Here is a 25,158-nt window from a genome sequence, read left to right on the forward strand (position 1 = left end):
CTAAAAGCATATAACAAAATAACTGAGTAATACTTTATAATTTCTTACTCTTCTGTATCATTTTTTGATATTTCAGTATATACAAATCAGATATTTGGTTTTTGTTTTGTTTTGGGGATACTCAACTTGATCAAAAAATCCAAAGGTCAATATTCAAATTCATTGTGATAAAAACAAGTTTTTTCAGTCTTGTAGAGGAAATTGTTCACTTGTTCAAAAAGCCAAATTCACTTTGGAAAATATTTCTCTATCCCATAATCTTAAAAATTCTAAGAAGAAAAGTGTTTCAATTTTCTCCAGTATTCTCCATTAAATGATCTTTAATCTTATCTTAAATATTAATATTTATTAAGTTCAAGGCATATTCATGTATTAAAAGATAATTTTTAGAAGAGGATACAGCATGACTTTCACATAGATATAAAATGAACATGTGTCAAAGCTTTTATTTAATTCATTAATTAATGAGGGAACCAGAAAGATATTACAATCGGTTTAAAGAATTCAAAGAATCACATATATATGGGCATTAGGAATGGTGAAATAAATTTGCTTAACAAATGTAAAACTTCAAAACCACTCAATATCCAGAGCAATAATCAACAGAATCCCAATGAGATACAATTTGCATTTCTATGGACAAGAATCATTTGCATTACTATAAGTATTATGTAACTTACAGCAGTGTAAAATAACTGAAAGACAATAAAAGATTCAGAGACCTGATAGAATCAGACAATTTGGACATTGCCCAGTTTCCCACTGAAGACAACCATAGTATCTTGGTCTATTTCCAAGTCTTGCTCAAGTTTTCTCTACAAATAATACAAAAAGTACTAATTCCCTGTGCCCCAATTCATAAAATCTGAAGGGAGGGGAATGAAGAGGAAGATAAACATAATAACTGAGTAGATTACAAGGCACAGTGGGATATATCTCAAAAGAACTGATAGTTTCCCAATACACACAACATGCACAAGGAAGGAAGATATCTGCTCTGATTGGGTGTTGCCTTGTGCTGAATGCATACTTAGCATAGACAGAAACAAAGTATTATGACAAATCAGAGGAGGGAAAGAGTTATATTCCCACAAGGAGCCACAGGCTCCTCATGGAACAGGCAAAATGTAGCAGGTCTTTAAAGGAGAAAGTTTTTCTGACTATGGCAACCATTTCACAAAGTATGGGTATATCAAATCCTCACGTTGTACGCTATGAACAATTTTATTTGTCAATTATACCTTAAGGCTGGAGGGGGGGAAAAAAGAAGAAAGGTTTTAAATAAGTAGAATATGAGGTACAGGGGAAAAAGTATTCAAGCTAAGGAATAGTAAGAAAAAAGCAACAGATACATAATGTTCTTGGCTTGTACTTTAGCATGGTTGGATAAAATGAGAGCTAAAGAGAAGAAATGGAGAGTTAGGTCAAATCACAGACAACCATACACATGTTAAGAGGCTAGGAATTCACTTTGTTACAACAGAGAACCACCAAAGTTTTTAAGCAGGGAAATGACAAGATCAAATATACCTTAGACAAATAATTCTAGAGGCAACTGGTAAAAATAAGATTGAAAAAGTGACAAATTAAAGGTAAGAAGGGCAGTAGAAACCTGTTGCAATAGTCAGGTTGGAGCCTAAACCAGAGCATTAAAGAGTTAATGAACAGACTACAGTGATTCACTAAGTGAGTGATTCTAGGCTTTTGACTGTGCACTCACATTGGTTAAAAATTAGAGTGAATTTATTTAGTTATAAAATATTGATGGCTTCATATCTGTAGTAACTCTCATATCAAAGCATCATACACTTACAAGCAAGATCCATGGTTTACAATGGATCTTATTGATCCATCCATAAATTCTTATTTCGAACAATCTTGATAATTTCATAATTTTTCCTGATTTATTACAGATTTAAGTTGTTCATATATGTATATGTCAGGTATGATATTTGTCTGTTATATAATCTGTGTCAGGTATATATTATGATATACACACATACTTTTTTTTTAACCACGTAATGCAGCTGACGAAGAGTTTATATTAGGGGAAGATTCCATGCTGTATATTCTTCTTGTTTGCTAGTGCTTATATGATTAGAATCATCTTTAATTCCCATTCCCCACGGGGATTTTTAAAGCCACTTTCCATTTTGTGAGTTGAAGTAAGAGTAGATAATACAATCTGTGAATTCATTTAATAGGCTCATAGGCACAATATGCTGAAAGCCAACAAATAAGTGAGCCATTGTCCATGTCTCTCCCCGATGTGTGAATTCCTATTCTCCCCTCAGAACTCCTCTTCAGGTGCACTTTGACATGACTCTATATATAGGCCAAATCAGAGTACTGGGGGAAGTCCTCGTATTAAATATTAATGAAGCATTATTTTATAGTCGCTAGGAATGCTGAAATAACTTGCTGAGCTCAGGATGGATCTGCTCCTGCCTAACCATGCCATGTCAGCAAACCAAAACTTAGAAAACTTTTGTGTCCCTATAATTGCTCTGCTTGATCAAAAATGCTGTATATCCACACAGCAAGCCAACTCTGCACTCTGTTCTTATTTCCTTGTTTCTTCTCATCCTAAACAAGGTTGACTATGTGGCCCCAGCCAACCAGATATTTTCTATTTTTCTCTTCCTTGCTCTTTATTCTTATCCAATAAAAGCTTCCAACCCCATTTTACCGTTCTCTGAAAGGAGACTATCCACTTCATGAAGCGTTAATGTTTGTATCACCTAAAATGCCTTTTTAAATCATTTTTAATAGGAATTAACTATAAATAGAAGCTTTAGTAATTTGTTCTAACTATCCACCAGCTTATCTTATGAACACACCTCCCCACTGAAAACCCATACTTTAGATATGGTAGAAGAGAAAGAAGATGAATCAAAGAGTAGCAGAAATGACTTGAAGGACAGTGGTGGCAAGGAATAAAATGGTAAACATAACAAGATGAATGGGTTTGGAAGGAAAATGAAACTGGTTTCCAACACACTGAGTCTCAGGTACCACGAGACACTCAATGACGCTGTTCCTGAGGTACGTGAAAGAGGTCTGGAGCACATAAAAGGAATCCAGGTTATATGCATGGATCCAATGTGATAGTTAAAGTCAACTTGTAATGTAGGTTTCCCAAGAAGAAAAGACAGCAGGCAAAGAAAAGAACTCTGAGAAGCACATTCACATAAGGGTTTGAAAAAGCAAGGGACTCTTCTTGGAGATGCATGGGGGTGGGGGGGGGTGGGGGGAATAGAGAGACAGAAAGAGCCAGAAGGGTGTAAGTGGCATGGAAGTCAAAAGATAAGATTTTAAGAAGGCAAGTATTTCAACAATGTTGCACAGTCAAGAGGGATAAAGCTAAGATAAAGACATTGGATGTGGTAATTTAGAATGTGGTTGACATTTGAAACAGTGGTTTAGGTAAAGTAATAGAAGTCAGTTGTCAAGTATTTAAAGAACCAATAAGCAGTAAAAAAAGAAAAAGAAAAAATCGGAACAGTAACCACAGACTCTTCCTCCAAGAAGCTTGATAGTTAAAGGAAAAGAGAGATTGTGTAGTGAATTAAGGAAGGTGCTTTAAATAGGAAGCATGTGAGCTTAAATGTTAGGTAAACAGTGACGAGGAAGAAATTGAAGGTAGAATAAAGAAGGGAAATATGATACCAGGTTCTCAAATGAAATTTCATTGACACAATCAAAGACACATGAAAGAGACAGCTTTGGGAAAGAAAAGGAAGAATTTTCCAAGTCAGAAAGGAACTATAGTTAATTAAACCGTATTGTTTATTCAAAAGTTGCTAAGAGAGTAGATTTTTTACAGTTATCATAAGAAAAAATTCTGTAACTATGTGTGTATGTATGTGACAAATGTTAACTAGAGTTACTGTGGTGATCATTTTGCAATATATACAAATATCAAATCACATTGTACACCTGAAACTAACATAATGTTATATGTGAATTATACCCAAATTAAAAAATCCCATCAATATAAACAATAATGAAATAGACACAGTGGAGCAGTAACAGTTTATACCAAAAGATTCTCACCTCAAAACTGTGCTCCTCCTATTGTGCTGGCTGGTCCTTTTCAGTCCTTTTTCCTGTCTTCTTTATCCCCATGATCTCCTGTGGTACAATAGGAAATAGATATTTGGGAGAAGGAGAAGGGGAAGGGGAAGGGGAAGGAATAAAGTGTAGTCAGGTTTTTGTTTTTTTGTTTTGTCTGTTTTTGTTTTGTTTTAAGTAAGGCATGGTTGAAAGAGTTCCTATCAAATGGTTTTCTCTTTTCATCAGATTATTAGGTTTGAGGGAACCTGCTTAGCATTAGTTAACATTTTAGATGGTTTAGGGGTAGACAAATAAACATGGAGCTACTACTTAGTTTTAAGCATCATCATATTTGAGTTTAAGAAAGTTCAGTCTGGTTAGAGGAATGACAAGGAGCTGTAAGATTGAATTTTTGAGCCAGACATGGGAAAGATGAGTTCAAAGCATAAAAAATTCAGGCAGGGACTTCCCTGGTGCTTCAGTGGTTAAGTCTGCCTGCCAATGCAGGGGACACGGGTTCGATCTCTGGTCCGGGAAGATCCCACATGCTGCAGAGCAACTAGGCCTGTAAGCCACAACTACTGATCCTGTGCATGCAACAACTACTGAAGTCCTTGTGCCTAGAGCCTGTGCTCCACAACAAGAGAAGCCACCGCAATGAGAAGCCCACACACCACAACAAGAGTAGCTCTTGCTCACCACAACCAGAGAAAGCCCGCACACAGCAACAAAGCCAATAAATAAATTAATTTAAAAAAAAATTCAGGCAATAAATCATGCCTTAACCAAGGCAACAACAAGTGAATGGAGAGAAGCCAACATACTTGAGAGTTATTTAGAAGGGGGAATGGAAGTGGAGCAAGTGAAGACTAAAAAGTCAACACTATTCTTTCTAGAACTTGTCAGAGAAGGAAAGAGATGGAGAGGTAAACACATACACAGTCCACTGATGAGATTCACTAACAAGATAAAGTCATTGGTGGAAGGGAAACACCCAGGAGAGAGGGAGAGCTTAAAGAAGACAGAGAGAGAGGATGATTGACATAGGGATAACTGATGGAGTCATTAACACCCCCAAGAAAGGGGGACAGGAAGAGATTCAGAACAGAGGAGAGGGATTAGCTTTAAACTAGCAGGAAGGAAGGAGGTCCACAAGCTATTTACAACATTTCAGAAAGCCTTCTGGAAATTGCAATTAAATAAAATGTCAAATTTCTTTACTTTTGGCAGGCATTAAATCAACCCTGCAGGCTAACACTGGTTATCACATGCTGATCAGAAGTTCTAATTTGCTGTTGATGACATCATAGAAATTCCTAGGATGTGATTGGTAGACCATATACTGTTAGCAGAGTTATTTCTCTGTTTTTTACAATATCTGATTTAATTCCTCCAGCTTGTGATCAACCTTGGATCAAAAGAATGACAGCCAAAATTAAGCGACCATTTCCAGGGAACAGTGCCTAGTGTTTGTATACTTATTTAGCTTTATTGCTTATTAGCATCACATCCGTGACAGTGATGTATGTGATTTCATTTAAGTGACAAAATCTTTCAAGATATGGGGTCCATGGATAAAAACATAATAAAAAGAGTCCTTGAATGAAAAGAACTGGGATGACAAGATCTCTACAGTCCCTTCATTATCTAACATTCTATCATTTTAAGAGGGGCCTATAAACACAAGTTCAGAAATGGCTAAATGGGAGCATTGCAAAGAACACCTGAAAACACGCTAAGTAATCAGTAACTCACTCTTAACAACGCAAGTAGAAAGTGAAGCAATGTAAATAACCATCCTCACATGGAAGGCAGCACAGGAGAAACCAGCCAACCAGCCAACCAACCAACCAACCAACCAACCAACCAAAAAACAAGTGCTTCACAAGGGCAAAGAAGTGCTCCCTTTTTTGATAACCACAGCACAGTAAGCAACTTCAGGAGCAGGAATGGCTGTCCTGAGAACACTTTTTTATTTGGCCTATCCACCTAGCCAACCCTTGTGTAAATGCAAATGAAGAGTGGGGTTCTTATCTGACCAACACGTACACTAAGCTAAGGCTCGTTTTGTACCTTCTCCTCTGTACTTTGGTGTACTTTCAAACCCACTGGAGGTCGGCAAACCGAGTTTTTTTCCAAGTTTCAAGAGAAGTGGGCTTCAAAGCAACGAGTTTAAGACGGGTCTTACCCGTGGCTTGGGCGCTAAGGCTTCCAGCAGTCTCTACATCTGGCAAGCATCTGGGGGCAGCCAGACTGACCAGATAGCCTAACGATAAGTCCCTGTGACATTGGGGTGGCCTTCGCATCCTGCTGGGCAGGTTGGGGGAGTACAAAGCTCACGAAAGGGTGTGTTGCGGAAGGAGGGAGTGGAATGATGTGTACTTTTCTTCCGGAACAGGACTTCTACTGCCCCAACCTGGACTCAGGTAGCGGCCAGTAAGCTAACTGAAAGACCGAGGGCTCGCGTTGGGGTCGGGGTGGAACCCCGGTCCTCTCTCCTCACATCCCCATGTCTCTGCCGCCACCGCCGCCGCCGCCCGCCGCCGCCCGTGACCCGGTGACCCCGGAGGACTGTCGGGGACCCGTGACCCCGGAGCACTGGGCATCCGGACCCCCCTCGCAGGCGCAGCCGCTATTAAGGCAGGAGGCTAAAAGGGAGGAGGAGGAAGGGGAGGAGACAGGCGTCCAGGGCGCCTGGGGAAACGGCACGGCGGAGCAGCGGCGGCGGGGCTGCGGGGAGGCCGCCGAGGCGGCCGCGGCCGAGGAGGGGCAGGTAGAGGCCGGGGGCACCGCGGGGTCAGGCTCCCCGGCGGGAGGCGTGGGTGGCGGCCGCGAGGGCTGGCGGCGGCTCCTCGCCTGGCTGCGGCGGCGGCAGCCCCAGTGCTGCCCCTGTGCGGCGCCCCTTTCCCGCTCCGCCGCGCACTGTTGTCATGGAGGAACCAAGATGGCGGCTCTGGCCTACAACCTGGGCAAGCGGGAGATCAACCACTACTTCAGCGTGAGGAGCGCCAAGGTGCTGGCGCTGGTGGCCGTGCTGCTGCTCGCAGTGTGCCACCTCGCCTCCCGCCGCTACCGAGGTGAGCGGGCCCTCCCCCTGCCCGGGCCGGCCGGGGGAGGAGGCGACGCGGAGGCTGGAGGCCGCCCCCCGCGCCCGACACACGCCCACGCTCACGCGGCCGCCCGTCGGCGCGCCCAGCCCGCGGAGGAGGCGGCGGCCCGGGCGGCGGGCTAGGCGCCCCGGACCGACCGAGCGGACCCCAGTTCGGGCGGCCACGAGTTGAGAGCCCGTGGTCCTGGGCTCTCCCAGCCGCCTGCGCTGTGGTCGGGGCGCCAACCCGGGCCTGGCCCGGGGGCTGCCGGGGTCCCGGCTTCCTCGCGGGCTGGGCCAGGGTAGAGGCGCCACGCCCGGGGCTCGCGTGCAGGAAGCGGGCAGGCGGCCCTGGGGTGGGGGGTGGGGGTGCCGGCCCGGGGCGCGCGAAGGCCAAGGCCGCCCTGCGAGGGGGCATCTCCGCCCCGGGTGGGGTCGCCCATTCTGCTCCCTACGGGTTCGGCTCTTTAGCTTTTGTCTTATCCGGCCTCTGCCCTGCAAGAGAGGGGCCAAGCTGTTTGACAGAGGCAAGGGCCGCCCCATTTTCCTTTGCCGCCGGGGTGACAGCTGGCAAAAGATGCTCTTGGCCAAGTGGAGGAGGTGTCACCCAGGCTTTGTGATTCAGAAACGTTCAAAGGGTTCTGGTTGCACACTTTTTTACAAAGTAAAGCTACTGGGGCAGATATTTGAAAAGAAGGTACAGGTTGACAGGAGTTGAGTTGGGCAGTGAAAACAAGTTGGAAGCAGTTTTTGAGGAGGTCTTCGCTGTGGGTTTTGAGATCGTTGTAGAGAGGAAAAGGAAATATGACCTTATTTCAGAACAAATTATTCTCCAGTAATCAAGGGGTATTTACTTGTCCATGGTGGTTGATTTTTTTCTTCATTTTCTCTGTAAAAATGCCACTAGGATAGAGGTTGACAGGCTGAGGGCAATTAATAACGGTAGGATCTTTTATTTGTGGCTCATAGTATTATCAAAGCCATTATCTGGACAGCTCTTGGTGATTATGAGACTAACTGGTCAAGATGTAATGTGTAATAGACAGGTGCGCATTTAACGCACTTCCCGTTTAACTTCACACTTACTTTGGCAAAATATCCTATAAAGAGGGCACTGGAATCTGAACTGTCTTCTCGTTTTAGGAAATCTTTCAAAGTGAAGGACATTCTGATCAATTCTGCTGCTTTGTTTTCTGCAATGCTTGAGAATTAAAAGTCATACTCTAGTACTGTACTGAATGAATAGCCCTTTATATAAATACACTAAATCGATTGAAAAAGATAAATTGTTTATGCCCTTTTGGCCTTTCTCCTCCAGCCTCCTATAGATCACAGCCGCATGACCTGGCAAGACTTTGGTTCATCTGCAGTTGCTGTAATAGAAGCCCAACACTTTCATATACAAAATAAAGCTAGCAGTTTAATATATTAACTTGTGGTCATTTTAAAGAAAATTTTCTGACTACTATCATTTTATGCTAGTTTGGTATAAGACGACAGTAATGTAACTCAATTGTAAGTATGGTATGTGATAGTGGAGATAAATTTTACAATGGTCCTAAAGGTGAACATCTAGTCCGTCCTTCCTCCCCCCTCCCCCCGCTTTTTAAAACAGTGCTTTTATCTTTTGATAAGCTTGGATCCTAATTATTGTATTTAGATTATATATTTCATCCTTTCAAGCTCTGTCATCAGCAGAGAAAATAGAATGTCAGATGGAACCTTTTAGTCACAGTAGCAATCTGTGACAGTTTATAAAGCCTTCTCCAGAAGCTAGTCATCAGCTTCCATAGGTGCTTTAGTGTCTTGAGTGTGAAGCAGTACACCTGGTGTGTGTACATGCCCATACTGCAAGTCAAGAACTTGAGCCAGAGACTGTTTGGGGAAAATAATGATCTTACCAGGAACTTTTTAGCCAACCTCATGCTTTGGCAGTGTGAAACTGAGTCAGATGCAGTGCCTTTCACACAAGGATAACCATACATTTGAATCACAGTATCATAAATCTTTAGAATAAGAAAGGACCTTATATTAGCTATAGAGGTTTAGGCTGTGTATTAAACTCTTCAATGTGTGGGTATGAGTTTGCCTCAGGCAAGGTAGAATGAATGCAGTTGGAAAACACATAGTATCTCTTGCTTTACAAACTACAGAAAGTGAGTGGGTAAAATTACGCGCTATCATTGAGCACTTATTATATGCCAGGTGCTGTTCTACTAAGGGTTTTACATCTTTTAACTCATTTTGTCTTTACAACCAGTCTATGAGGTAGATACAATTACCAGATTTCATCCTCCCCTCTTTCTGCCCGCACCATTTTTATTATCTCTGTAATCAAGATGCGTTTTTAAAACTTTGATTGCGTGTCAGAGTTTAATTGACAACATTTTTTTCCTACTGTTACATAAAATAATGGTGTATTCTATAATCAGTGGTCTTAGATTTAGCAAATTACAGTATTATTTACATTTTAAAAATGAAGCATGAGAGGTTAAGTTGCCTAAAGATACACAATTAGTCTGACTGAGCTAGGATTTAAAACCCAGTTAGTCTGCCTCATGCTATTATGTTACATTCTGCCTTTCTCAGAGCCCCTTAGGCAGTGGTGATGTATAAAAGGTGGAGTGAGAAAGCATTTTCCAGTAGGACATGGGTTAAACCATTTAGAAATACTAATTCAACCTCACAGTGCCAGCCAAGAGTTTTCTTATTCTTTTTCCAGTACATGTTGATTTTTCTAAAAGTTGCATGTGTAAAACTTCAAAATCTGACCAGCTTACTTTTTATTACCTATATTTATCTTTTTTCCCTCTTCCTAAACTCCAGGCTCACAGTCTAAATATGTTTTGCCCTTTTGCATATCTCACAGATATCTGATTTTCTTTGCCTGCAATGACCTGTGTCTCTCCTTGAAAGAAAGTACAGATTTTTCCTTTACTTCCTGGTTCAGCTGTCACCAGCACAGAAGTAGGAATTAGGAATTCAGTGTTTCTGCAGTAACTAGTACATACTTATCATGTTGTATTATAATAATTTGTATCTGACTCCCCCACACAAACTTTGAGCTTCCAAGGGTATTTTATTCATCTTTAAATCATCAGAGTTTAACACATGGTAGGAACTCCGTAAACAATTATGGAATAAATAGGTTTTCAAAGTCCTTATTTCCTTCTCTTTTCCTCCTTGCATTTCATTCTTTGGTTTTAATTGAATTTCATGTTCTAATAGCATGTTCTGACCTCAACTTTAGAAAGTAGAGTTTTGTGGGGCTTTTTTGCATTATTAATATTATTTTTACAAAATATAATAGAGTGACTTCTAAAAAATTGTTCTTTTAATTTTATTTTTTCTAAATTTTAACATTACTGAATCACAAAATGTCCATTAATACTGTGATTACAGACTAAAAACATCATTTCTGTGATAAGAAGCCAGTATCTTTAGCCTTAAGGGTAGTTCCCATCTGGATAAATTTAAATTTTTTAATTGATAAAGTTAACTTGCTTCAGATCTTCATTTTGTTGAAGTGTAATTCCTTTCTGTCACTAGGCATAGTAAATGCAAATGCTAAATATTGTTGTATGTTTTGAAGAAAAATGAGTTCAAAGCTTCAGAAATTAAAGCAGGAAAGAAGCAGCTCTAGGTCTCTCAGCCCTTTTTTTCTTTGACTGCTAGAAATATCCTGATCCACATGACACCACTTGTAATGAGGCACTCCTAGGTTATCTAAAGAAAAATGTAAACGGTGATTTTTCAAGCACAGATGAAAGTATAACTTGCTGAATTTTAGGCGAATAAAATATTCTGGAGATCATATTGTAAACTTTATGATCTGATATTTTCATGGTTGACAGTAAGAAGCACACAGCTTTGGCAAGATGATTCAGTCTAAAGTTGCAATGTGCCAGAGATATTCTATTCAAAGGAAAATATAAGCTACGGTTTATTTAGCACATCAGAGTTTTCTTTAGTTACATTTTGTTTTTCAGGTTTTTCTTTAAATTTGTTTGTCTTTTTGCTTATTTTGTTTGCTCTCAGTATCTTTCTGTTATAGAAAAATCATGCATAAAACCTTAAGACTTCAGATTGACAAACCAGAATGCTTATGCTTAAGGTAACAGAATGAAGAGGAAGACAGCCATTCATCTAGATAATCTTTGTATTGGAGATAGCTGAAGTAGATAATTCTATCCCTTTAGTTGCTTGGTTTTTTTTTTTTTAATTGTGTTCCTAGCTTGATTTATCTGAGCATTTGGCAACTTTCGTCTCACGCTGATTGTATTAAAGTAGCTATCAAAATTATATGAAGCAATTGAATATAATGACTGCAGTTTTTCTGTTTTCTTTTGTTTGGGTTTTTCTGGGTAAAGTTTTGAAAGGAAAATAATGTGCCAGCAGATGTTTACATGTAGTTAGTATACATAATAAAAATGTGCCACATTAACTTACTTTAACATTTAGATTTACATTTAGTTATTTGATTTTTAAAATATTTCCTTCCTAGGAAAGGAGAACTAGTTTTAGAATATAGAATTTTGTGGAGGAGTTTTTTTTTTTTGGGGGGGGGGGTTGTTTTTAGATCAGGTTAACTTTTTTTAAATCAGATTATAATATTTATTATTGCTATTTTTATTATTTTGCTGACAAATATATAAAAGCCAGTCTCCTCTTGCCGTGTCAGTTATTTAGTTAGCAATTATTTTAATTTCCTAACAATTCTTCATATTATATTCTCTCTGTTAAAATAGCTGGTGTCGATTCTGTCTTTTGAGTGGAACTTACCCAATGTGATACAAAGACCATTAATTTCAGATACGAGGATTTTTTTTTTAATTTGCATCATAAAATATATTATGAAAAGTCACCATTAACTAGCATTCATTACCAAATTAAGAATTTCTTCCCTGCAAAGACCAGTGGTCTCTAAGTACTGTGTTCATACTGTCATTTGGTTGGCGACAGCTTCAAATTTGTTTTGCTATGAGGTTTTTCTGATGTGGGTTTTTGAGATTAGAGCTTTTGTTTTCTACTAGCTGAGCTCTGAAAAATAATGTCTGAGTAGTAATATTAAAGAGAGAGAAGAATTTGGCATTTTAAAACACTTTCTGGTGGAAAGAATTGGTTATTTTAAGACACTGGTATGGTACTTCAGTCTCCACAAAATGATGTTGATAACCCATAGTAGATGGTGAACAAATAGCATAATCCCGCACACTGAAGATGGGTCAAGGTGTGTTCCTGTTCAGGCTTCTATTAAAAAAGAACAACCAAGTAACAACAACAACCAAAAAAAAAAAAAAGGAAGAAGAAAGAAAATGAAGAAAAACTTCACAGAATTAATACCAGTTATTTACAACTTTCTGCAACTTTTTTATAAAATAGATGTGTGACTAACTTTTCACTTGGTTTAATAGATGTATTCAAAGAGGTAGAAGTGATATAAATATAGAATTTTCATCCTAATTTTAAACATTTACTAGATTTTTAGTAGGATTTTACTGTATGGCCATTATAAAAGAATGCAGCAGGAGTGCTGTTTTTAGGAAATAATTGTGAGTTCCCATTGCCCTTTCTTTACTCCTCCTTGATTGCTTATGTAGCCTAATTTTGTTTTTTTTAGAACTAGAATTAGTTTTTAATAATTGGAAAGAATTAAGAACTGATTATTTATAGTTTCCTTAGAGAGATGTTATTAAAAAAATCTTTGAAATACAAAAAAACTGCCCAGGCTACATATATAATTGCAAAAATGTAATAATTGATATTCTACTTATCCAGTTTTTCATCAGCAGAATAATGCAGTATTTTCAGTTTTCCTTCCCATTCTATTTTAGAATTTATGACACTGTGGTATCAACACTTTCGTTATTTATGCATACCTGTCTTGTATTTGTATCACCTTTTATCTGTATGTGGACCAGATAAATGGATGACTGGATTGAGAAAAGAGATGTATTCTTATACTTTAAATATCTTTGGGTCTTCCCTATCCCCACCATTTTGTTCTGTATTATTGTTTTTACCAGACTCCCTATCCTGACCTTAACTATTTGTAAAACAAACAGAGATTGCTTTTGACTGTTAATAAAGAACTAGAGATCAAATTTAAAAACACATGTATTTTATTATAACCCCACAGTTAATGTACACATTTCGTTTTTCCCTCTTCCATTGACATATTTGAACTGTTTTAATGCCTCCAACCCCCTTTTTAACCACGTACATTGATCATGTACATTAAGCTAATGTACGGTAAAATGGCCAAAGGAAGTAGGGTAACCATCTGTCCCAGTTTACACAGGACTGAGGGGTTTTGCAGATAAGGAATTTTCTGTTTAAAACTGTGACAGTCCCAACCACAATGGGAGGAGTTGGCTGGTCATCCTAACGGAGGCAAGAGACGTAGAGAAGTAGAGAGTAGTAATAAATCAGCATTTATTACTGATATTGATCATGTGTATCTTCAGCCACATTTTGACTACCATAGTTTTAAGTCTTATCTTTATGAGATTGCAAAAGGATAAAATTTTATTAAGCTTTTTAGGAAGTTCTTGAATAAGTCTTTCTCTGCACATTTACAGAATAGGGATAGCCCACTTCCTCCCAGGGAAGTTGTGAAAATTAGAGAGTAGATTTATAACATACTTTAGTATTTGCTAGGTTTCCAGATATGCTGATGCACTAAGTACCAGAATAGTTGAATAGGAAGTCATTTCCAAAGTCTTCTCTTTTATCCCTTAAACTTTTCTTTCCCAAATAGAAGTAGGAGTGATAAACAGATATAAAGGCTAGTTTGAGGCAAGGTGATATCCTTGAAAGGAAAACCTGAAGCAGAAGGAACTGCCAAAGCAGTGAATGTAGCATTGGGAATGAAGTATCTCCTAGATAAAGTATCTGTCATTAGTGGCTCATATCCTCTTGAATATTAATATATTAATATTTACTGTGCTTCTCATGGATGAGTAATATGCACCTAGAAGGTATAGTGAAGTATAGAAAACTTTGTACTCTGTCATCTCAAAGGCTTAAAGGAGGTCAGATAACCAACCTATAAAAATTTAACTATTGTTTACAACATTATTGTGTTTATTATAGGCAATGATTCATGTGAATACCTTCTCTCAAGTGGCAGATTTCTTGGAGAGAAAGTTTGGCAACCTCACAGCTGTATGATGCATAAGTACAAAATCAGGTAGTTTCTTCATTTTGTTGTTTGTTTTCTTTTCTAAAACGGGTCTTAATATCTGGTAGGAAAATGTTGGTGAAGCAGAGAAAGTGATAGATGGTACTTCTCTGTGCGATGGTAGAGAATTGCTGACAGGGTAGGAGTGGGGGTGAGTCAAAAGGAATATTCTTACTCTAAAGCATTAGGGAAAGCTTTGGACCAATCTGCTTTATCTCAGGTGAGAGATAACCAGGCCCAGGGCAATAGCCCGTGAATAAAGGACTCTTGCTTTGGGACTTGGATAGCTACCTCATGGAGTTTTTCTGAGACAATGGATATAAAGCACTTATTATGGTTAGAGTACATCTGACACATTATTAGATGAGCACAGTTATTATTGAGAGTTAGTCGATCATACATGGACTGGTAGGTTAAACAAACCTGGCCACCTATTTCTAAAGCAACATAACTATGTGTATAATAATGCTGTACTACTTTCTTCACAAATTCTGTGCTTTGAAAAATTCCAGTATGCTGATTTTCCGTATTCTGATTGATGTTTCTTTGTTGATTTCAGTGAAGCAAAGAACTGCCTTGTAGATAAACATATTGCATTTATTGGAGATTCCAGAATTCGTCAATTGTTTTATTCTTTTGTAAAAATAATTAATCCCCAATTTAAAGAAGAAGGAAATAAGGTAAAATTTGTCTATTCATTTCTTTAGCGTATTGTTTTAGAAGTTAGCCAACTGCATAGTTATAGGAGGAATGTGCCCTTTCACATTAACAAAAGGAACTATAAAAGTTTTACTTTGGTTTTGGGAAAGCTGGAGGGGGAAAACAGGGACAATTGGCCATAATGGAGAACATAAGAAAAAGAAGTGGTGGGTAAGGTATTGGCAAGGCTTTTATTGACTTAAACTTTTCATTTTCAGAAATATTAAAATTCTTTCCATGGAAAAAGTTAAAAAAAATTTTTAGAAAGAACAAAGAAGAAATATCCCTTATCCGCCTTTTAATATTTTGCCATAGTTCTTTTCAGTCTCTTTTTTTAAAACAAAATTGTAATAGTTTAGCATGTACAATTTTATATCTTGCTTCTTTCCCCACCACTTATCATAATTTACCATATTATACAATCAATGTAAGTATCTTCATAATGGCAGCATATTATTGAGTGGATGTAATGTGATTTTATATAATCTTCCCTCTTCTTTAACTTTTTGCAGTTTTCTAATTTTTTTTATTTTACAATTTTAAAAAGGACATTTTATTACATTTTGTGTAAAAACTTTGCTTTTTAAATTCTTTCCTTAGGATAGAATCTTTACAATGCAAATGTTAGGTTAACGAATATAAATACTTTTAAAATTATTGAAACTGTTTCAGTCTGTACTGTAATTAGCAGTGTATATTGGGACCTAATTTTCTGTAACCTTTCTGGCACCGGGCATTTATGCTATATATAGTTAAAATGACAGTGTAACAAATTTCTGCTCTTTTTAATTTCTCATTTAAAAAAATCTGTCCTTTTTTTAAAGCTAACAAGGATGAACCTCTTTCTAAATGTTAATTAATTTGTTAATTAGTTAATCTGGGGGGAATTATCTAATCTTATCTTTCTGTTTATACATTTTTAAGTGATCTAAGGTTCTAATCCCTGTCTTTAATTGCTTATTGGTTGGGAGTGGCAAATTGCAAGAAGAAAAAAGTAAAGTACAAGAAAGTTCAGAATTATGGGTAATAGCTCATGAATTTATGATGAAAATCCACCTGTACATATCAGCTTGCCCAGTGGTAAGGAGGTGAAAAATCAGGGACTTCACAGCTAGGTAGCTAGTCTCATGGTGATGATGGTAATGGATACTAAGTCCTTAAGAACTGCTTCTTGTGAGAAGAGTAGCCTGTGGAGGCTATTAGAGATTTTGTCTACTAGGAAAAGCTAGTATAGATTTTAAAGCTGAATAATAGAAGATAACAAAGTCAACTTTTCATTTTATTTGGTATCTATAAATGTATTTTCCATTTGTATTTATACATACAAAATAAGACAGAAGAGTGGGAACAATTTAATGACATGAGATTCTTACAGTTTGAAGTAAAAAACTTCAGTAAACATTAAAAAACAGAGATGTCTGATTTAAAAAAAACATTTTTAGTGTTTCTAGGCTTAGAATAGTGTGACTTTTGAAAACTGGAATAAGGTATTTGGCAACAGTTAGTTGAAAAAATCTATAATGGTTTAGTCTATAGCCAAAAGTAGGTACAATGCGGTACAGTGTTTCTGAGCTGTAGGTTTCCAGTTTTTATTTTCTAGAGATTTCTAGTTATCTTACAATTACCAAACAAGATACATTTTATTTTATATGCATTTTAAAAAGAAACAAACACAGTTTGTCATAGTCTCAAAGAGACAATTATTGTGAAACTATTTAGATCAGACTGCTAGTGGAGCATTTGCCAAATTGTATTTTACTTATTCTCTTGTCTCTGAACACCTTAAGGACAAAAATTGTGTATTATTGTTATTTTTTAAAATAGTTTTCTTGTGCCCAGCCTAGCCTGGCATGTTGTGAAAGCTGATTTTTTTTTTTTTTTAGCCTTGATAATGGGATTCTTTAGGTGGAATAGGTGGAATATTATTGAAGATAATGTTTTTTTGAATTTTTCTGTATTGAGGCAAATTTTTTTAAAAAGAAGCTTTAGAGCAGGATTTTTTTTTTTTTTTTCAAATTATATTTTGTGGAAGACTAGTTCTATAAGAAGCTCTGGTCAAATAAGTTTGGGCAGAGCCAGATATTATATCCCCCTCTTAGATAGTTTTAATTTAGGCTAGGATATTAAAAACTTGAGAAGCCTTGCTGTAAAGAAACCTGTTTGTGTTACTTCTAGCCAGAGGGCAAGCTAGATACTCTGGGGCCCCTTTCCACCTCAAACCAACTAGATCCTAGATTAAAAAAACCCTTGTTGATGTATTTCTAGACTTTCAACTGGGAGACATGCCCCCCAAAAGGAACAAACTATGAGGCAAAACCAGAGAGGGGAACAATCACAGTAGGCATGCAGTAGAGATTCAGGTTGCCCTAAAGACAGATGCCAGTAGCTGCAATGCCCTACATATAGAAAACTAAGCTTTGAGCCAGCATGTTTCTCAAATAGTAGTATTGGGAGCCAGAGCATGGTAGACAGTAGCTTTAAAATTCTGATAGAAAGTAAGTTTCAACCTAGAATTGTATCCCTAGCATACAAATTCCTCTATTCTTGAAATATAGGACGTTTTTCAGATAAACAAAAACTATGAGGGTTTACTGCCACATAAACTTCTACTATAGGGTTTTCTGAAGAATAAACTTTAAGAAGCAGGAAAATAATTCAGAGAAAAAAAGATCTGAAACAATGACTAAAGAAAATAGTAAACATGTATATAAATCTAAACAAACAGTGTCTGTGTAAAATAATAATGTCTTTTTACACTTTTCAAAAAGACAGTACTAAAGGACTGGCCAATAATAGCATATAAGTCAGAGAAAGATGACCACAATTGAAGTGTTCTTGTGTCCTCTTTACTCTTTAAGATATTATCTTACTTTAGAACTTAAGTTAATGATGCCCTTTAGTCCAAGGGCAAGGACTAAAAGGATAGAATTAGGATGGGTAATTCCAAACCAGAAGAAAAAAATTAAAACCAAATTCATCTAATACTAAATATAATGCCCATAGGTAGATACAGATGCACACACACATATATATGCTCCAATACACATACACACACATATACCTATATATAAACATTTATATGTACATGTAAAAATCAGTGTTTGCATTTTATATGTATATAAAAATGTATGTGTGAGAGAGCTAGAAATCAAAAAGTAAGATGATAGAAACATTTATAATCAAAAAAATGTAAGGAATCTAAATTTGTCAAACAGATTTTCAGATTGATTTTAAAAAGAACTTTCTGCTGCTTAAAAAGATACCTAAAACAAAAGGACAAAGGAAGGATTTAATTTAAAATGAGATTTACCAGACAAATATTTATTAAAGAAAGGTAAGTCATATTAATATGAGACAAAATAGATTAAGAGGCAAAAAGCATTATTGGGGATATAGATACTTTTTTGTGACAAAAGATTCAAATCACTAGAAAGATTTTAAATTGTAGGCATTTAATAAATTAGCCATAAAATACATAAAGCAAAAGTTTACATGGTTACAGTGAGAGGTTGACAGATTCTCCACCATAGTGGGAGATTACTCACTGCTCATGCAGTTAATGATAGTGCAAGCAAATAAGTAAACATAGACTGTTAACATGCTGATTTTGCAACTTATAGTTCAATACTTAAAGAATACACTAAGATATCAGAGAATATATTTTTTCAAAGCACACATGAAATATTTTTTTTGATCACATATTGGGCCATTAACCAAGTCCTAACAATATCAGAGAATTGGTATCATTCTCTCTTTATTAGGTAAGTTCCTTTATATTCTAACTTATTCTGATAAAAATTCTAGAATCCTACAGTAAATGTTCCAATGGTAAAATGTTAGGTAATTTCCATTAAACTGAGGAAGATAACACGGATGTCCACTATTGCTACTTCTATTTAATATTGTATTAGAGATCCTTGGCTAAAGAAAGATAATTTAAAGATGTAAGGATTGGATAGAAATAAATTTGATATTTTATAATACAGTTATCTACATAGAAAATCCCAAAGAATCTGTAGAAAATTTACTAGACATAATAAAAATTTTAACAGTATAGCTGATTACAAGATAAATATATGAAAATTAATTGTATATGTACAATTGTATATGTACAAATATATGTAACTCAATAAAGCTGTTAGAAATTAATTGCATACCTACTTATCAAGAATATAGAGTTCAGAAATGTTATTTAAAATATACTGTGTGCAATAATAACAAATAACACATACTGCATAGGAATAAACCTAGTAAATGTGGAAGGTCTATATGCAGAAAAATCAATGAAATTTTATTAAAAGACAATTTAAATATAATTAAATTGAAGGTATGTACTATATTCTGGAATGAGAAAACTCAATATTGTAAACATGTCAGCTATTCTCAAATTAATCTATAGGTTCAAGGTAATTTAATTAAAATTCTAATAGGGTTTGTTGTACAACTTTACCAGTTCATTCCAAATTTTATATGGAGGGCAGTGGATCAAGAATAACCACAAGAGATCTGAAGAACAAGGTGGAAAGTACTTATTCTCCAATATTAAGATCTATTTTAACCAGACATCTTTTAATTAAGAAAATGTGGTACTGGGAGAGCTAAACAAAGAAACCAGTGGAGCAGGGTATACAGCTCTAAAACAGACACAGGCATATGCAAAGAAGACTAAACAGATATGCCATTGAAGATCCCTGGAGATGGTAAGGTGTGTTCAATTAATGATGCTGAGGCAATTGGTTATATAATGGAAAAAAGTGAAATTGGACCCCTACCTCACACCATCAAGTATAATCATTTCTAGATGAATTTAGACTTAAATGTGAAAGTCAGAACTTTGAAAACTTTAGGAAAAAAAAATAGATTATCTTCAATACCTCAAGTAGGGATAAGTTTTGTACATAAGAAACAAAAAGTGCTAACGTAAAAGATGAATGAATTCACGTACTTCTAAGATTAAGATTACCTGTTCATCAAAAGATACCTTAAAGAAAAAAGACAACTATAAACTGGGAGATGATATTTGTTGCATATATCCAAGAAATGAAAAGAACCAATTAATAAAAAATACAACCCAGTAGAATAAAAAGAGGAAAGGCATGATGAGGCATTTCACAGAAGAGGAAACAAAAATCCCAGTGTAAATCTAAAAGATGTTTAACCTCATTAGTAATTAGGGAAATGCAAATTAAGACCATAGTGAGATAGCATTTTATACATACTTTAGTGGCAAAATTAAGTTTGACAATGGCAAAAAATATGAAATCTAACAAGATGTATTAGAGAGGCTGTGTCTCAAACCACTGGTGAGGGTACATTGTTACAAACACTTCAAAAAATAATTTGCATTGTTATGTGAGGGTGAACATTTGTATAGTCTATGAACACTGAGAAATATTATTACAGAAACTTAATCATGTAAAGAGATGTTCAAGAAGGTAACTATACGTGCTGTCTGTAATCTCCATTTGGTGCATTCTATCAACTAACCTAGATTCTAAAAAGAAAAAAAATTTGATATGTATTGATAAAATAAATTGATATGTAAAATGAAACTAAAGAGACATGACAACTAAATGAAATACCTGTTGTTTTTTCTATTTTATTGAAGTATAGTTGATTTAAAATGTGTTAAATTTCAGGTGTATAGCAAAGTGAATATATATATGTATATTCTTTTTCAGAATTCTTTTCCCTTACAGATTATTAAAAAAATATTGAATATAGTTCTCTGTGCTATGCAGTAAGTTCTTGTTGACTGTCTCTTTTGTATATAATAGTGTGTATATGTTAATCCCAAACTCCTCTAATTTATCACCCCCCACCCTTTCTCCTTTGGTAACCATAAGTTTGTTTTCTGTGTCTGTGGGTCTATTTCTGTTTTGTATATAAGTTCATTTGTATCATTTTTTTTAAATTTCACATATAACCAATATAATATATTTGTCTTTCTCTGGCTTACTTCATTTAGAATAATAATCTCTAGGTCCATCCATGTTGCTGCAAATGGCATTATTTCATTCTTTTTTATGGCTGAGTAATATTCCACTGAATATATGTAGCACATCTTCTTTATCTACTCCTTTGTCAGTGGACATTTAGGTTGCTTCCATGTCTTGGCTGTTGTAAATAGTGCTACAATGAACACTGGGTGCGTGTATCTTTACAAATTACTGTTTTCTCCAGATATGTGCCCAGGAGTGGAATTCCTGAATCATATGGTAGCTCTATTTTTAGTTTTTTAAGGAACTTCCATACTGTTCTCCATAGTGGCTGTACCAAATGACATTCCCACAACAGTATAAGAGGGTTTCCTTTTCTCCACACCCTCTCCAGTATTTATTGTTTGTAAACTTTTTCATGATGGCCATTCTGACTGCTGTGAGGTGATAGCTCATTGTAGTTTTAATTTGCATTTCTCTAACAATTAGCAACGTTGAGCATCTTTTCATGTGCCTTTTGGCCATCTATATGTCTTTGGAGAAATGTCTATTTAGATCTTATGCCCATTTTTTGATTGAGTTATTTGTTTTTTTTGATATTGAGTTATATGGACTGTTTGTATATTTTGGAGGTTAATCCCTTGTCAGTTGCATCATTTGCAAATATTTTCTCCCATTCTAAGGGTTGTTTTTTTTTATCTTGTTTATGGTTAGGTCCCATTTATTTTTGGTTTTGTTTTCCTTACTCTTAGGAGGTGAAGCCAAAAAGACATTGTTGCAATTTATGTCAAAGTGTTCTGCCTAAGTTTTCCTCTAAGAGCCATATAGTATCCAGTCTTATATTTAGTTCTTTAATCCATTTTGAGTTTATTTTTATGTTTGGTGTTATAGAATGTTCTAATTTCATTCTTTAACATGTGGCTGTCCAGTTTTCCCGGAAGCACTTATTGAAGAGACTGTCTTTTCTCCATTGTATATTCTTGCCTCCTTTGTGGTAGATTAATTGACCATAGGTGCTTGGTTTATCTCTGGGCTTTCCATCCAGTTCCATTGATATATTTCTGTTTTGTACCAGTACCATGCTGTTTTGATAACTGTAGCTTTGTTGTATAGCCTGAAGTCAAGGAGCCTGATTCCTCCAGCTCCATTTTTCTTTCTCAAGATTGCTTTGGCTATTCAGGGTCTTTTGTGTTTCCATACAAATTTTAAGATTTTTTCTTCTAGATCTGCAAAAAGTGCCATTGGTAATTTCGCAGGGGTTTCATTGAATCTGTAGATTACCTTGGGTATTATATTCATTTAGAAGATATTGATTCTTCCCATCCATATACATACATATACATATATGTGTGTGTGTGTATATATACATATGGTACAATATATTTTTCCATCTGTTTGTGTCACGTTCAGTTTCTTTCATCAGCGTCTTATAGTTTTCAAAGTACACATCTTTTGCCTCTTTAGGTAGGTTTATTCTTTTTGATGTGATGGTAAATGGGATTGTTTTCTTAATTTTTCTTTCTGATCTTTTGTTGTTAGTGTATATGTTAGTGTATAGGAGTGGAAGATATTTCTGTGTATTAATTCTGTATCCTGCAAGACTTTACCAAATTCATGGATGAGCTCTAGTAGTTTTCTGATAGCATCTTTAGGATTTTCTGTGTATAGTATCATGTCATCTGCAAACAATGACAGTTTAATTTCTTTCTTTTTTTAATTTGGATCCCTTTTGTTTCATTTTCTTCTCCGATTGCCATGTCCAGGACTTCCAGTTCTATGTTGAACAAAAGTCTTGAGAGTGGACATCCTTATCTTGTTCCTGATCTTAGAGGGAATGCTTTCAGCTTTTCACCATTGAGTATGGTGTTAGCTGTGGGTTTATTATATATGGGCTTTATTATGTTGAGATAAGTTCCCTCTATGCCAACTTTTTGGAGAGTTTTTATCATAAATGGGTGTTGAATTTTCTCAAAAGCTTTTTCTGCATCTATTGAGATGATCATGTGGTTTTTATTCCTAAATTTGTTGATGTGGTGTATCACTGACTGATTGGCCAATATTGAACAATCCTTGCATCCCTGGGATAAATCTCACTTGATCATGGTGTATGATCATTTTAATGTATGGTTGGATTCAGTTTGCTAGCATTAAGTATTTTCGTGTCTATGTTTATCAGTGATGTTGTCTGTAATTTTCTTTTTTGTGGTATCTTTGCCTGGTTTTGGTGTCAGGGTGATGGTGGTCTCATAGAATGATTTTGGGAGTGTTCCTTCCTCTGCAGTTTTTTGGAATAGTTTCAGAAGGATAGGTGTTAACTCTTCTCTAAATGTTTGATAGAATTCACCTGTGAACCCATCTGGTCCTGGACGTCTGTTTGCTGGGAGTTTTTTAATCACAGTTTCAATTTCAGTGCTTGTGACTGGTCTATTCATATTTTCCATTTCTTCCTGGTTCAGTTATGGAAAATTGTCCCTTTCTAAGAAGTCATTCATTTCTTCTAGTTTGTCCATTTTATTGGCATATAGTTGCTTATAGGAAGTCTCTTATGATCCTTTTAACTTCTGTGGTGTCTGTTGTAACTTCTTTTTCATTTCTAATTTTATTGATTTGAGCCCTCTCCCTTTTTTCTTGATGAGGCTGGCTAAAGATATATCAATTTTGTTTATCTTTTCAAAGAGCCAGCTTTTAGTTTCATTGATCTTTTCTATTATTTTCTTCTTCTCTATTTCATTTATTTCTGCTCCTTGTCTTTATGATTTCTTTCCTTCTGCTAGCTTTGTGTTTTGTTTATTCTTCTTTCTCTAGTTGCTTTAGGTATAATGTTAGGGTTTTTATTTGGGATCTTTGTTTCCTGAGGTAAAATTGTATTCCTATAAACTTCCCTCTTAGAACTGCTTTTGCTGCATTCCATAGGTTTGGGATCATTGTGATTTCATTTTCACTTGTCTCTAGGTGTTTTTTGGTATTCCCTTTGATTTCTTCAATGATCCATTGGTTGTTTCATAGCATATTGTTTAGCCTCCATGTATTTGTGTTTTTTTTATAGTTTTTTTCTTGTAGTTGATTTCTAATCTCACAGCATTGTGGTTGGAAAAGATGTTTGATATTATTTCAGTTTTCTTAAATTTACTGAGGCTTGCTTTGTGGCCCAGCATATGATCTATCCTGGAGAATGTTCCATGTGCACTTGAAAAGAATCTGTATTTTTCTGCTTTCAGATGGAATGCTCTATAAATATCAATTAAGTCTATCTGGTCTAATGTGTCATTTAAGGCCTGTGTTTCCTTATTGATTTTATGTTTGCATGATTTGTCCATTGATATAAGTGGGGTTTAAAGTCTCCCACTATTATTGTGTTACTGTCAATTTCTCCTTTTATGTCTGTTAACATTTGCCTTATATATTGAGGTGTTCCTATGTTGGGTGCATGTGTGTTTACAATTGTTATATATTCATCTTGATCCCTTGATCATTCTGTAGTGTCCTTCTTTGTCTCTTGTAACAGTCTTTATTTTAAAGTCTATTTTGTCTGATATGAATGTTGCTACTGCAGCTTTCTTTTGATTTCCATTCGTATTGAATAATTTTTCCATCCCCTCACTTTCAGTTTGTATGTGTCTCTAGATCTGAAGTGGTTCTCTTGTAGACAGGATATATACTGGTCTTGTGTTGGTATCCATTCAGCCAGTTTATGTCTTTTGGTTGGAGCAATTACTGTGTTTACATTTAAGGTAATTAAGGATATGTATATTCTTTGATTTTTTTTTTTTAATTTTTAAAAATTTTTGGCTGCTTTAGCTCTTTGTTGCCATGTATGGGCTTTCTCTAGTTGCAGAGAGCAGGGGCTACTCTTCTTTGTGGTGCTGTGGCTTCTCTTGTTGTGGGGCATAGGCTCTAGGCGTATGGGCTTCAGTAGTTGTGGCACACGGGCTTAGTTGTTCCATGGCATGTGGGATCTTCCCTGACCAGGGACTGAACCCATGTCCCCTGCGTTGGCAGGTGGCTCCTTAACCACTGCGTTACCAGGGAAGCCCCTTGATATGTATGTTCTTATTGCCATTGTTTTGATTTGTTTTTGTAGGTCTATTTTCTTCCTTCCCTCTTTTGTTCTCTTCTCTCCTGGTTTGATGACTATCCTTAGTGTTGTATTTGGATTGCTTTTTCTTTTTTGACTGTATATCTATTATAGTTCT

The 25,158-nt window shown here is 36.2% G+C and overlaps 1 protein-coding gene across 4 annotated transcripts in view; it reads left to right on the forward strand.

The window, feature by feature from the left end:
• The first annotated feature begins 6,732 nt into the window (after window positions 1-6,732).
• Window positions 6,733-25,158, forward strand: part of CASD1 (CAS1 domain containing 1) — a 62,114-nt gene continuing 43,688 nt past the window's right edge. For 3 of the 4 annotated variants that reach the window (XR_009053301.1, XM_057732805.1, XM_057732806.1), the window contains exons 1-3: window positions 6,859-7,133; window positions 14,240-14,336; window positions 14,887-15,007. Coding sequence is in view for 3 of the 4 variants with exons in the window: in XM_057732805.1 (XP_057588788.1) it covers window positions 7,001-7,133; window positions 14,240-14,336; window positions 14,887-15,007 (351 nt within the window). In the remaining variant the exon portion in view is untranslated. Of the gene's footprint in view, window positions 7,134-14,239; window positions 14,337-14,886; window positions 15,008-25,158 lie in introns of all 4 variants that reach the window. The other variant, XM_057732804.1, reaches the window with a different exon arrangement.

The sequence above is a fragment of the Hippopotamus amphibius genome, chromosome 4, assembly GCF_030028045.1.
Source record: "Hippopotamus amphibius kiboko isolate mHipAmp2 chromosome 4, mHipAmp2.hap2, whole genome shotgun sequence".
NCBI classification, from domain to species: domain Eukaryota; kingdom Metazoa; phylum Chordata; class Mammalia; order Artiodactyla; family Hippopotamidae; genus Hippopotamus; species Hippopotamus amphibius.